This window comes from Loxodonta africana, chromosome 6 (assembly GCF_030014295.1).
Source record: "Loxodonta africana isolate mLoxAfr1 chromosome 6, mLoxAfr1.hap2, whole genome shotgun sequence".
Lineage (NCBI taxonomy): Eukaryota > Metazoa > Chordata > Mammalia > Proboscidea > Elephantidae > Loxodonta > Loxodonta africana.
In genome coordinates this window covers 50511819-50525468 of record NC_087347.1, presented here as the reverse complement: position 1 = coordinate 50525468, position 13650 = coordinate 50511819, and the positions used below count along the sequence as shown (strand labels likewise).

Genomic DNA, 13650 nt, shown 5'->3' with positions numbered 1-13650 from the left:
TTTTATCAGCAAGGTCACCCTTAAAAACGAAAAGAATAAAATGTTTTTAAAAATAAAAAAATTATATTTTAAAAATAGCATGAGCAAATAAGTTGGAATACAGGAGGCTTAAGCAGGTGTTCTAACCACGACATACTTGAGGAAAAACAAATACAACAGAATTACTATATGGATGGTACCTCTTTAAGGGTAGATTCTCAACAACTATTTTTTGAGTGAATAAAAGAGAGAATGATTGAATGAACAAATCAGTCAGTCAGTCGGTGGTTAGGCTGGGGTGATACAGTCTTTCTACAAGAGTACAGCTTGATACTGGTTTGGAGACAGGATCCAGTACTGCGTGCATGCTGTAGGTTCCCTCTAAATGCCCCAGGTATTTCACAAATTCCTCTTCACATTCTCTCAGCGCTATCAGCAATATGGCTGTGGAACTCCTTGAAACAGACAAGTCAGTGGCCAGAGGAACAAAAACAGAGTGAGACAAAGATGTTTCAAGAGGCTATTGTGATTTTCCATTTATTAGGAGTCTTCCATTAAAGATTTAACTTTATCATTTTTTTAGACCTAAGCTGTTCTGGCGGTGAATGTTCTAATCCAGGGGTTTGCAAACAGGATTCGTGGCACGCTAATATGTGGTGGTTCAATTTTAGGTGTGTCAGAAATCATTTGTTACTAATAGCAGGAAGTTTGGACAACCTAACAATTTGGTTAATTTTTTAATTAAATCAGATTCTAGTTTAAGCAATAAACTACTTTCCCGAGTGTGAAAAAAAGGGTCTACAGATCCAGGCAACATACCAGGAATTGAATTCCAGTATACATAATCAATATCAGCATTACCCTTCAAGTTTACCTCAGCAGAAATAAATGATCAAGATTCGTTGTTCTATTGCTTCTGGTGAAAGAAAAAGGGTGGTATATAATGAACTATTTGCACTTCCTGAAACATGCTTCCAAGGGACTGCATATGGGTGTAATAAAAATAAATTCAAGCCATAATTTCTTACCATTCCTTTCTAAGGGACTGGATTTGGAGCCTAAGTATTGTCACCTATTCAGGAATGAGCTGAGTTTTATTTGAATGAAATGGAGGATTCAGGACATACTTTGCTTTATTTCTTCTACACTGTTACTGCTAGTTGCTATACAGTAGATACTACCAGGGTGTTTCACGCTGTATACTCTCTGGACAGGTATGTAACATGTTATTGGCTTTGTGACATTAGGATATCTAGACTATGTCTGTTTTGCCATGGTTTTTCACATTTAATTATTCTGAAACAATTATTTTGTATTGATTCTTCAGAATTGTTGCTACTTAAAGTATAGCTTTTCTAAAGTGGAGATGTGTTTAAGTAATTGCTCTACTATCAGGTTTAACCTAGGTGGCAAAGGGCACTTCTTGCGTGATATGATACATATCCATTAGCAAAGTTAGTTTGACCTGCCCCATATGCAGAATTTACCAAGAAAATAGACACAATTCTTGAGCCCTCTCATCTGATTGTAGATCATAAAATACTTGAGAGAGAGTAGGGAAGAAGGAAGGATTTGTGAACAGATTTGTTTCTTTGGAGAGAGCTGTTGTTATGTTGTGAGTTCCCACATCCATCATCCCTGCCCCAAGTTCAGTGAGAGCTTGGTACCAAACCAAAACCAAACGCAGTGCCATCGAGTCGATTCCGACTCAGAGCGACCCTATAGGACAGAGTAGAACTGCCCCATAGAGTTTCCAAGGAGCGCCTTATTTGAACTGCTGACCCTTTGGCTAGCAGCCGTAGCACTTAGCCACTACGCCACCAGGGTTTCCGAGAGCTTGGTAGGTATCTGCATATTTGGAGGGATTAGTGCCTGACTCAGGTCTGAGAAAGTTCCAGTGGCCTGGGCAGGAGGTTCAGTGTGGCCAATGGGGACAAAGGATGCATGTGATATGCACAATAATGAGAGGGAAAGCCAATCTTTGCCCAAGATAACCCCCTAGCAGAGTGAGAGCTCCCCAAGAGTGAGAGTCTATGTGGAGTCAACTACCAGAGGTCCAGGCAGAGAGAAGGGAGTGGCAACTGGAGAAACAGAATCTATTACCCAAGCCTCAGGAATGATAGGCAAGGAGACCTAGCAGAGAAGCCCCTGAAGAATCCGTGGACACATGCATGATAGAAGGATTCAGCTATAAACCTCTGCCAGGCCCAGAGGCTTCATCCAGAAGTTAACACTGAACTGTAGAGATTAAAGAATGAGTATGAAAAAAGAGGACTCGAGAGAGCAAAAATAGCATTTTGCAAAGGCAGGAAACATTTACAGGCTAATGCTGCGCAGTGTGAGAGAAAGATGTAGAGAAATGGCAGGACAAAAGGACTTGGGTCCTAAGGCTCTCACGGGTCATACCACAAAATCTGAACTTTATTTAGTAGGCAAAAAAGGAGCCCAGCAGTTTTTTAAGTTTGGAAATTATATGATTAGATTACTTTTGATATACAGTAATGCTGGTAGCATTGTAGCAAGGAATTCATTATCGTGCATTTCAGTGGGGAAGAGGTTGGTGACATACGGCCTTTTACAACAAGACATGTAAGACAGGATGAGGGGCCGAGCCAAGCTGTGACTGTGGGACTTGTAAGCAGTAGGAATTGGAAGATTTTTTGTGAAACAGCACAGCCAGCATTTGGTGACTAACTGAATCACTGGTGAAGAATACGTAGGCTTCGAGCATGACTCTGAAGACTGATAACATTCTCTAGGCCCCAGTACGCTTTTATTTTAGGAGTAAATAACTCTGAAGTAGACTCTTGCGTGTCAATGAAAACATTTCATGAGTTTTGTTCATTTAAAAATATAGTCCAGCTCTTAAAACTTCAGGTGGCAATAATAAAGCCATTCATTTCAGCCTAAGACATGTTTTCAGAATTGTTAGGTATTTCCAGATATACTTGAAAATGCCTAGGATTGTTTATAAAGATGGGAAATTCTCATAATATTAACTTGAAAAAAAAGAAACACAATTGTTTGATTTTAACATTGTAAAAGAGGCATTTAAAATTTGGGGGAAATAATACAGTAAGCAGAAGAATGCATAACTTTTGATTATTTCCTTGTATTTAAAAAATTTCTATAATGAGCACTATTTTTCAAATACAAATTTTGGAAATTGCATCTTTTGTGCATATTTATCTTGTAAAGGTGCTCAAAGCTTTAAAATTTTTTTTCTGTAACAATTTTCTGAAATATTATAATGTCTAAAAGCAAATACCTTGTATAAAATTCAAGGATAGTACATTCCTTCTTTATATGTACTAACATTTAAATTACAGAAAGGAAACAGGTGATATGATTAACTGTTCCATACCTTCAGATTATCTGGCAGTTCTGAGCGCCCAGCATACCCAGGGTTCATTGTTATAAAGACAGCGCAGGTGGGGTCAAGTTTTAGTTCAGTTCCTTCAAACACTAGTATGTCAGAGCCTGCATTAATACCTGTGGGTAATCAAGAATGAAATGATGTGACAATACCACATAAAAATGTGACTCGTACCATTCATTACCTGCCATATTTGTCCTTTTTTCACATAATGCAAAGACAGACTAGTCCATTACCTCTTTGGATAGTAAGAATTTGTTGAGCAACCACAGAAAGTACTTCCAAATCAATTCTATTAAACTCATCAAAGCAAGCCCAGGCTCCACAAGATAACAGTCCCTAAGAGAAAAGAATAATGAAATTTTTCAATTTTATCTGATTGAATATTGCAATGAAATGTTGCATTTTCACCTGATCTTTTCAAGGATTTAATATCTTTTCAAGGAAATTGCTTATTTGCCCATATCTTTAAAGACAGCTTATTTTTTTCATTACCAATTCATTATTCCACATGAATAAAGGGTTTGATCAACTGAAAAATCTTACAATTGTTATTTTTACTTTCTATATCTCTTTTGGCATGTACACCTGTAATTTCAAAGCCTTTCTTATTTTCATTTACAAGGTCATTTTACTTGCTTTTTCCGTGTGCACTCTATAGCATGGGTTGTAATAATTCTCTAACAAAATTACTTCTGTTGCCAATGAGACTGTCATGAAGTCTGATGCCCTTAAGCGCCAACTAATACTGTTTAAAGACCAAGTCTGCAATCCTAATTCACAGCTACCTCACAAATATGTGCCATGTGATCATAAGGAAAAACTGGAAAATAAAGCATGAGTAGCTCAGTCCAAATTCAGATTTACTTGTTAAAAAAAAATCAAACAACTCAACAAATACTTATTGAACACACACTTTATTGATATGTGTGTGTGTGTCTTTGTGTGCATGTGTTTCACTGACTACTTTGTACATATCTTTTATGCAAGGTAAGACTACATCATGCAAACATAGCTAACAGTGGCTGCGCTTAGATTTATACACAGTTCATTCTGGCAAACCACAATGGATTGAACATGAAACAAAAAAAAACAAACCTGTTGCCATTGAGTCAATTCCTACTTATAGTGACCCTATAGGACAGAGTAGAACTGCCCCATATTGTTTCCAAGGAGCGCCTGGTGGATTCAAACTGCTGACCTTTTGGTTAGCAGTCATGGCTCTTAACCACTATATCACTGGGGTTTCCATGCAAGTCATAGTATATTTTATTATTTAGAGAAGAATCTATGAGTTTTATCTCTAATGCATGTTATAACAAATAGGATCAGAAATCACAGACAACAGAATCCTTAGGAAGTCATGTATGCACACAGTTACACAGACTTGAGGCTCTTGACAGCACGAATTATGCCTTTTTCAAATTTTGTATCCCCTATTTTTTAACAGAATCTTAACTCAAAGTATCTATATAATTAATAAAGATTTATCAATAAGGCAAATTAAAGAATTAAGAATATCATTATATAGATTCAAAAATTGAGTACTATATACCTTATGTTTCTTTAAACATTCAGACTATTTGGCTATTCAAGCTGTACTTAGAATCTTAAATCATCATTACAACAAGGCTGTATAATTAGAGAGGGTGAACTAAAATGTTAGGTGGTTATCCAAACGTTTTCTTGATACTGCTTTCATTAGCATTTGATTGTTTTTTGTTTCTAACTTATTCTGAATGTTTCAGCATTATACTCTTTGTTAACCCAAAATCTGTTATAAAATGATCACTCCATGTTTCAGCCCAGAACAGCTTACTCTACAGGATGTGGTTGGTATACTCTTTTTTGTTTGTTTGTTTTTAATAGTGGTTTTTTCTGAAGAAAATTTCAAAATATAAAGATTATGGAATCTTTAAAATGTACTTTAAAATTATAAAAAACCATACCATCAAATAAAAAAACTCCATAATCCAAGGTGGATTATTTTATGTTCAAATGTACCACCTAACATTTTAAAGAATAATAAGCTGTAGCAACCAGGTGCTAAAATAACCAGCTGTTTATAGATAGGGGTTTTACATCCCACATTCTTTTGGAATCTGCCAGACTCATAAGCATGAGAATCTGACTCAGAGAAACAAAAACAAACAAACAAGGATTTCAGGTTTACAAAAAAAAAAAAAAAAAATTGTTAATTAGAATTTACTTATAAAAGTAAATTACTGAGTTATAATAACTTGTTAATAACAAGATTTACAAGTTAAATAAGTCTTTAGATTTCTACAGTCTTCACATGATGTACTGGCTCTCAAATTTATCTGCCCCAATGCATTTAAGGAACCCCACTATTTCTATCAGTAAGAGTGATCCACTATAGCAGGGACTGACAACTGGAGGGACGGGTAAAACTCCTCCCCAAATATGGTTTTGATACAACCCCACTCACCTTTAGAATTATTGACATAGCACTTTAATTTTTACCTTTAGCTAAACTACATTAAGTATTTTACTTGTAGTCAGCTATGTTTCGTCTATAAATAACTTTCCTCTCTGGTCAGTTATTCTATCGTAGAGATATGAGGAGTTAATTCAAACCTTAAAGAATTTTCCTAAAGCCAGATAATCCAATCCATCAGAGCAGTTGAAAACAACACATTGTTTGGCTACAGCTTTTGCTAAATCTTTGGTAGTCTCAGTCTTTCCAGTGCCAGCTGGACCCTCAGGTGCTCCTCCAAGGTGCAGGTGAAGTGCTCCAAATAATGTTCTGAAATATAAGAAGTAAGCCATCTTTGTAGAATAATTGAATTATTTTTCATGCATTCAAAAAAAGAGAAAATTCAAACAGAATGGAATTTGTTACCTCTTCTTTAACCGGAACCCTGGTGGCACAGTGGCTAAGAGCTCGGCTACTAACCAAAAAGGTCAGCAGTTTGAATCTACCAACTGCTCCCTGGAAACCCTATGGGGCAGTTCTCCTCTGTCCTATAGGGTTGCTATGAGTCAGAATTGACTCGACAGCAACAGGGTCTTCTTTAACTATTTCTTTCTTCATCATCACCTCTGAAAATCTTTGATAGTGCATTAATTAATCTATTATTATATTTACTTAGAATAGCTGTTTCTATGACAATCCCTACAAACTCACTTTTAAAATTCAATGCAGACTTCCAGTAAATGTGAAGAAGTAGGCTGACCCTAAACAATCCAGTCCCTCTATTGCAATGATATAGAAATACTAAATAAAATAAAACAAATAATAACTTTTAGAACACATGGACATTTTTGAAAGATGGAAAGGGAACTCACCAATGAAGATGGAATTCAAAGCTAGAGAAATAATTAGGTGCTAAAGTTACTGTGGTTAATATAGTTTTGGGATCTAGATATAAACACAAGCATATTTATAGCCACATAAAAACTAGAAAATGAATCCTCAGAACTGGGCAAAGTGGGAGTTGGAATGGAACCACCTATGTAAACCTATAAGCCTTAAAGGACTGCCTTAACTCTAGGTGGGAAATAAAATTATTCTAGCAACCTACTGAAAACAGAAAAGAAGAATGAACAATGGAAGAGACAAGGAAGCTTACCCTTCATATAGGGCCTTTTGAAAAGGCTGTCATGGGCTTGGGATCCAAATTTCCATTACCCATGGGCACATGAGCCCAAGCTGACAAATTTACAGTATGATTTTATCCTGGACCAGAGACATTCCCTAGAGTTCTTCTCAGAGACATGTGTGCAGCTGTTCCATAGGGACACCTCCACAACAGATAGCATTCAAGACTACATGGGAAAACAACCCCTAGTAAAATGAGCTCGCAGTTAAAAATGATGGACTGCAGAAGGAAAATAAACAGGGGGAGGGGAGCGATAAAGAAAGAGAGATTCTGAAGGGAAGAGTTGGACTTGCGGTAGTAAAAGCAGATAGACACATACGTGGTACCCTGTCCTCTTCAGTATCCAAATAGTCTGTTAAAAGAGATTTTAAATGAAAAGCAACAGATGCCAGAAACTTGTGAGGCAATGAAGTAGTCTATCTTGGCTTCTTAGTGTTGCTATAACAGAAATACCACAAGCGGGTGGCTTTATTGAACAGAAGTTTATTTTCTCACAGTTAGGAGGTTAGTAGTTTGAATTCAGGGCACTGCTTTTAGGGGAAGGCTGTCTGTCATCTCTGCGGGGAGGCCCTTGTCTCTTTGTAGCTTCTATTCCTTGGTTTCTTGGTGTTCTTCACGTGGTGTGGCATCTCTCTTCCCCCATCAGTGCTTCCTTGCTTCTTGTGACTCATCTGCTCCTTTTATATCTCAAAAGTGATTGGTTTAAGATACACCCTACACTGATATGGCCTCATTAACATAACAAAGAAAAACTCTATTCCCAAATGGGTTTATATGTACATGTATTAGGGGTTAAGATTCCAACACATATTTCCAGGGGACACAATTCAATCCATACCACAGTCAATTTGGTAAAAGAGACAACTTGAAATTCCAGCGATAAAAAATGTAATCATTGAACTTTAAAAACCCAGTGACCAGCTTAAATAACATATTAGACATAAGGAAACACCCAGAGATATACAGAGATAGAATATAAAAGATGTTAAGAAACACAGAAAAAGAATGAAAAGAAGCAAAATCTAAAAAACAATACCTGAGAATTTTCCAGAATTGAAGAAGTCCCAAGTAAACGTACCAAAAACTAGTTCTCATCTAGTTACATTATAATGAGCATTAACAATAAAAAGCAAATATTAGAAGCTACAACAAAGAAAAGAAAATTACCTACAATGGAATGATACTTAGAATAACAGACTTCACATCAGTGGCAATGGGTGCGAGAATATCTTTGAAGGGCTGAGGGAAAATTATTATTAAACTAAAGTTCTATGCCTAGCTAATCTGTCATTTAATAAACTGAAACCAATTTAATAATGGAAACCATGAAAAGTGAGACCAAACATCATATGGAAACAGAAGTCTAGAAAATTCAGTTTCTAGGGAAGGAGTTGAGTGACACAAAGAATCCAAAAGGAAGAATCAGAGTTTTAAGAAGAAAGGGGAGATGGGCAGTGTCAAACACAACAGTGAACTGGAGTAATATAATACTTAAATATTTCTTTTGAATTTGGCGAAATCAGCTTAAGTTGAGCAATACAGACAGAAACCAGATTGCAGTGTTCAAGGTCAATCTAACATTTGAAAGAAGAGGCAAGGAACATAGACTACACTTCAGAGAACTCTGAATAAAAAGGAAAGAATAATACTAATGAAGCAGCCAGAAGGAGACATAAAGGGCTTTCTTTTTATTTAAGTAGGTGAGATACTTGATAACAGTTAGAGCTTCAGATCTGTGAAGAATAAGCCAGCACAGAAAGGGAAATTGAACATAAAGTTGAGAAGAGAATTAAGGGTCTAGGAAAAGTAACAGGATAAATTTACAGAGTGGAAGATAATTAGGTACTTTTTAAGAAATCCACGTTCTAAGGGTGAGTGAAAGGTATTTCCAACAGATTCTTAAATTAATGGATTTACCTGTAACATCTATCAGTGAGTGGAGTAATAACCAGCCTGGGGGAATTGCCCAGATATTCATATCCATATCGCAGACCAGCATTGATCATCTTTGTTTCTAAATTATTTTCCTAGGATGAATCAGATAAACTGAAGTTAATCAATAAAATTTAAAATAATGTGAAATCTAAAGCTTATTTGTCAACAATAACCATGATTTAGACAACATCTCTACAGTTCACACTTTTAGACATCATTTGGTTTGGTAGAAGAATTAAGTATCTAGTATCCTTGGATTAGTTCTTGAGGTCATTGGCTTCAATTTTTACTGTAGAGATATTTTAGTAAAATATCTGCGTTCCTTATCTTTCCCATATTTTCAATCATTTTGTTTTCACTATAAAGTGAGTACTATCATTATCCCCATTTTGCAGATGAGGAAACTGATGCTTAAAAAGGGTAGGTAAATTGCCCAAGGTCACACTACTGGTAAGGGAAGGATCTGGCATTTGAAACAATGACTCCACAATATGAGCTCCTAACCACCATGACCACTGCCCCACACATGGTTTCCCAGTGTACTTGTTCTTGCCTCTCCTCTCCTCCCACCACACATCTCCCAAGTCTTTCACAAAAGCCCAAATGATGAGATTTTTCAAATCCAGATCTCTAGCCGTCAGCTCTCCCTGCCCAGGCTCAACCCAGCCCACCATACTAACTGTTCCTGCCCCTCCTGCCATTCTAATCATAATTACTGTCACCATCCACTCAGATACCCCGATAAAAACTTTCCTTCCAGATCACTTTTCTGGCTCTTTCAACTGAACAACAAAAGAAAACTTTAATGACTAAATTAGACTAAGACAGTCTGATTTATACATTCTTTAAATGCACTGGGAACCTAAAAACACATTTTTATCTAACTAGTACCAACATTTTGCAGATTCAACAAGCATAATGACTGTTGTTGTTAGGTACCATGGAGTCGATTTTTGACTCATTTGACCCCATACACCAGTGTAGAACTGCCCCATAGGGTTTTCTAGGCTGTAATCACCATATCTTTTCTCCTGCAAAGTCGCTGGGTGGGTTCAAACCACCAACCTTTTGGTTAGCAGCTGAGCACTTAACTGTTGCATCACCCTGGCTCCTTATAATGATAGGTAACTATATTTAAAATTAGTAATACTTGATAATTACTAATAATTTTGTGTGTGTCCATATATATGTATTAATATAAAACTACACATATGGATATAAACCAGAAAAACACGTTGCCATCAAGTCAGTTCTGACTCATAGTGACCCTATAGGACAGAGCAGAACTGCCCCACAGAGTTTCCAAGGAGTGCCTGGTAGATTCAAACTGCCAACCTTTTGGTTAGCAGCCACAGCACTTCGCCATTATGCCACTAGAGTTTCCAACATATGGATATAGATAGAGATAATATAGATATAGTTATTGGCTGCTTTAATGTTAAGTCTGGAAAATGCTTGTTTGGGACAGTCTGCCATCAACAAAAAATCCTATATTACTGATACTATTTTCCATGTGAACAAGCAAGCATAAATTAAAGAGCTATGAGATAAAATTGTTGTGTAATAACATTCAGTGATATCACTTACTTGCCAATAGTACCTAAGCTGACTTAACCATTCGAAGTCAGAATCATCACTAACTCTCTTTTTTACAAGTGATGTGAGGACATCTCTAGCATGGACATCCAATACCACAAGGGCGCCCAGAGTAACACGATTCTGCTTGGATAATTTGCCACGGACCAAAGTGACAATATCATCAATTTGCTCATTACATTTATCTAAGTATTCCTCGAGAGCCTGAAAGAAAATAAGATATGATTATTCAATGAGATCAGGATCATTTTTTAACAAATATTTGAATTAGCAGGTATACATAATATTCTTTACATTTGTATCCTAATTTTCCGTATGGCATAATTTTTAAATAATCCGTTTTTACTACAAATATGTGAACAAGCCCAATCTGACCAGATACAGTAGTCATATGGGGTTTGCATCTACCTAACATGCTTTACTTTGGAGAACCAACCCTTCTCTACTGTATGAGGCTCTGATGAAGCTGTCAATCATGTTGCCCATTCCCATGGCAAGAAGAAGGAGGGGTTGTGTGGCCCAACCACAGCCAATCATAGTTCTTCCCAGGGAATGCTATACAGACTCTGAAAGAAGTGCTTTTCACTAGGCTTCGTAGACTGATTATGCCAATCCAAAGCTACTATGAGCACTCCTCTTTACTACAGAATAAAGCCTTCCAGGGACTAGAAGAGAGAAAGATAGACAACAAAAGAGAGACTGGCAGAGCTGAAGCCCTGCGATTCAGATTCCAACTGCTCCTCTTTTGATCCTAAGAATCATCCATGTACTATTTGTGAAAGCTTCCTGAGTTGGGTCGTGCCACCAGAAATGTAAAGATCCTAATACACAAATACACAAACCATGTAAAGTTTTAGTTGTGATGAGCTGATGCCAATTCTGAGGACCAGGTTTGCTTTGGGAGGTCTCTTTTCTGGTCAGTAAATCTAATGAGTTAGTTTAAAAAAGAAGAGCGTTTATGATGAAAGTCAAATTAGAATCAAAGAATTACATGCTATGCTTTAGGGATGTGTCAATACAGCCCAGCAGGCCAATGCAGTCATTTTCTCCACTCTAATAATATTTAATAAACATTGTACATGGAGGACTTCACATCACTCATTTAGGGCCAGGTGAAGTGGTAACAAACAAAACATGCAGATTTCCAAGAACAAAGAAAAAAATTAAATGACAGCACTAAGGACTACAAGCTGTTTCTCGAATTTTATTTCTTGAAATATTTTCTTGATTATTATTATTATTATTTAAAGAAAGAGCTTCTTACAAAGGTTTGGTGTTTGAACACTACTTCATTTGTATGATTTACATGATTAATTTGCTATTAATTTGCCTCATAAGTACTAAAAAATAAATTTCTGAACCACTTATATTTAAATAACCGTAAGTGTTCAAATCCTTGGAGCCAATTAGTGAATTTAAATGTATTATGTATATAAATTAGTAAAAACATCTCTGATCTTAGGAACACAAGCAATTTCAATTAGTGCATCTTAGTCCCTCATCAGTAAAGGAGTTCCAAAAGCCTCACTGGCTCTCACATTCTACAGTTCAACACAAGACATAAAATAAAAACTTAACATTAATATGTCCATAAGAATTTATTGCTTTTTATAACAGCACAATGTAATTTCATATACTAGAAAATGACTTAAAACTGAAATTCAGCATCAAACTGTGATAAACTGAATTCTTTAGGAACTATGTTATATGAATCAATGAGAATTCCTTAAACTGAAAAAAATCATGATACCGATAGTATTTTTGTTACATTTCACTCCTTATAAACTTCTATTGAAGCACTCTAGGAAGAAAATATCCAGAAAACACTAAAACATTCTATACATTTTGTACAGTGCCATTCTATACATTCTATACAGTGAACTAATGGTTTATTTGGCCAAAATAAACCTTACCTGGGATCAAATATTTTTATCATACCTAGATTCTTCTAAACACACAATCATACACTGACTCATAATCACATGAATATTTATAATATCCCAAGCTCTGTGACAGTGGTGACCCATTCATTCATTTTCTAGCCCCTGTAATGCCTCACACAGACTAGTTCCGCAATCAACAGTCATTGAATAAATAAATAAAAACACAGATCCTGACATTAACAGGTCCTCTGGGAGTTTGACAATATAACATAGTGCTATTATGGCATCAAGGTCCAGACAACTTGCAAGAACAGAAGCACCTAGTCTTTTATGAAGCTCTCAACAGTGTCACCTCAGGTAGCTCAACCAAAGTCATAGGCTTCAAATGTGAACTAAACATTTATTGGGGGGAAAATCACCAACACAAAGAACACTAAAACATGTATGAGCTTCCCACGATAGAACCACACAATAAAAAAAATTCACTAATGCTATGTCGTTGTTGTTAGGTGCTGTCAAGTCAGTTCCAATTCATAGCAACCCTATGCAAAACAGAACGAAACACTGCCCGGTCTTGCGCCATCCTTACAATCATTGTTATGCTTGAGCTCATTGTTGCAGCTACTGTGTCAATCCACCTTGTTGAGGGTCTTCCTCTTTTCTGACACCGTACTTTGCAAGCATGATGTCCTTCTTCAGGGACTGATCCTTCCTGACAACATGTCCAAAGTATGTAAGACACAGTCTTGCCATCCTTGCTTCTAAGGAGCATTCCGGTTATACTTCTTCTAAAACAGATTTGTTCATTCTTTTGGCAGTCCATGGTATATTCAATATTCCTCGCCAACACCACAATTCAAAGGCTTCAATTCTTCTTCGGTCTTCCTTATTCATTGTCCAGCTTTCATGTGCATATAATGCAATTTGAAAATACCATGGCTTGGGTCAAGCACACATTAGTCTTCAAGGTGACATCTTCGCTCTTCAACTCTTTAAAGAGGTCCTTTGCAGCAGATTTACCCAATGCAGTGCATCTTTTGATTTCCTGACTGCTGCTTCCATGGCTGTTGATTGTGGATCCAAGTAAAATGAAATTCTTGACAACTTCAATCTTTTCTCCGTTTATCATGATGTTGCTCACTGGTCCAGTTGTGAGGATTTTTGTTTTCTTTATGTTGAGGTGCAATCCATACTGAAGGCTGTGGTCTTTGATCTTCATTAGTAAGTGCTTCAAGTGCTCTTCACTTTCAGCAAGCAA

The 13650-nt window shown here is 36.5% G+C and overlaps 1 protein-coding gene across 1 annotated transcript in view; it reads right to left on the bottom strand.

The window, feature by feature from the left end:
- The window catches only part of DNAH7 (dynein axonemal heavy chain 7), a 262133-nt gene that overhangs the window by 162028 nt on the left and 86455 nt on the right, over positions 1 to 13650 (bottom strand). Inside the window, exons 23-27 of the mRNA XM_023542658.2 lie at positions 10501 to 10713; positions 8896 to 9005; positions 5954 to 6122; positions 3592 to 3694; positions 3344 to 3471 (exon numbers count right to left, since the gene is read on the bottom strand). Of these exons, the coding sequence (XP_023398426.2) occupies positions 3344 to 3471; positions 3592 to 3694; positions 5954 to 6122; positions 8896 to 9005; positions 10501 to 10713 (723 nt within the window). The remainder of the gene's footprint in view (positions 1 to 3343; positions 3472 to 3591; positions 3695 to 5953; positions 6123 to 8895; positions 9006 to 10500; positions 10714 to 13650) is intronic.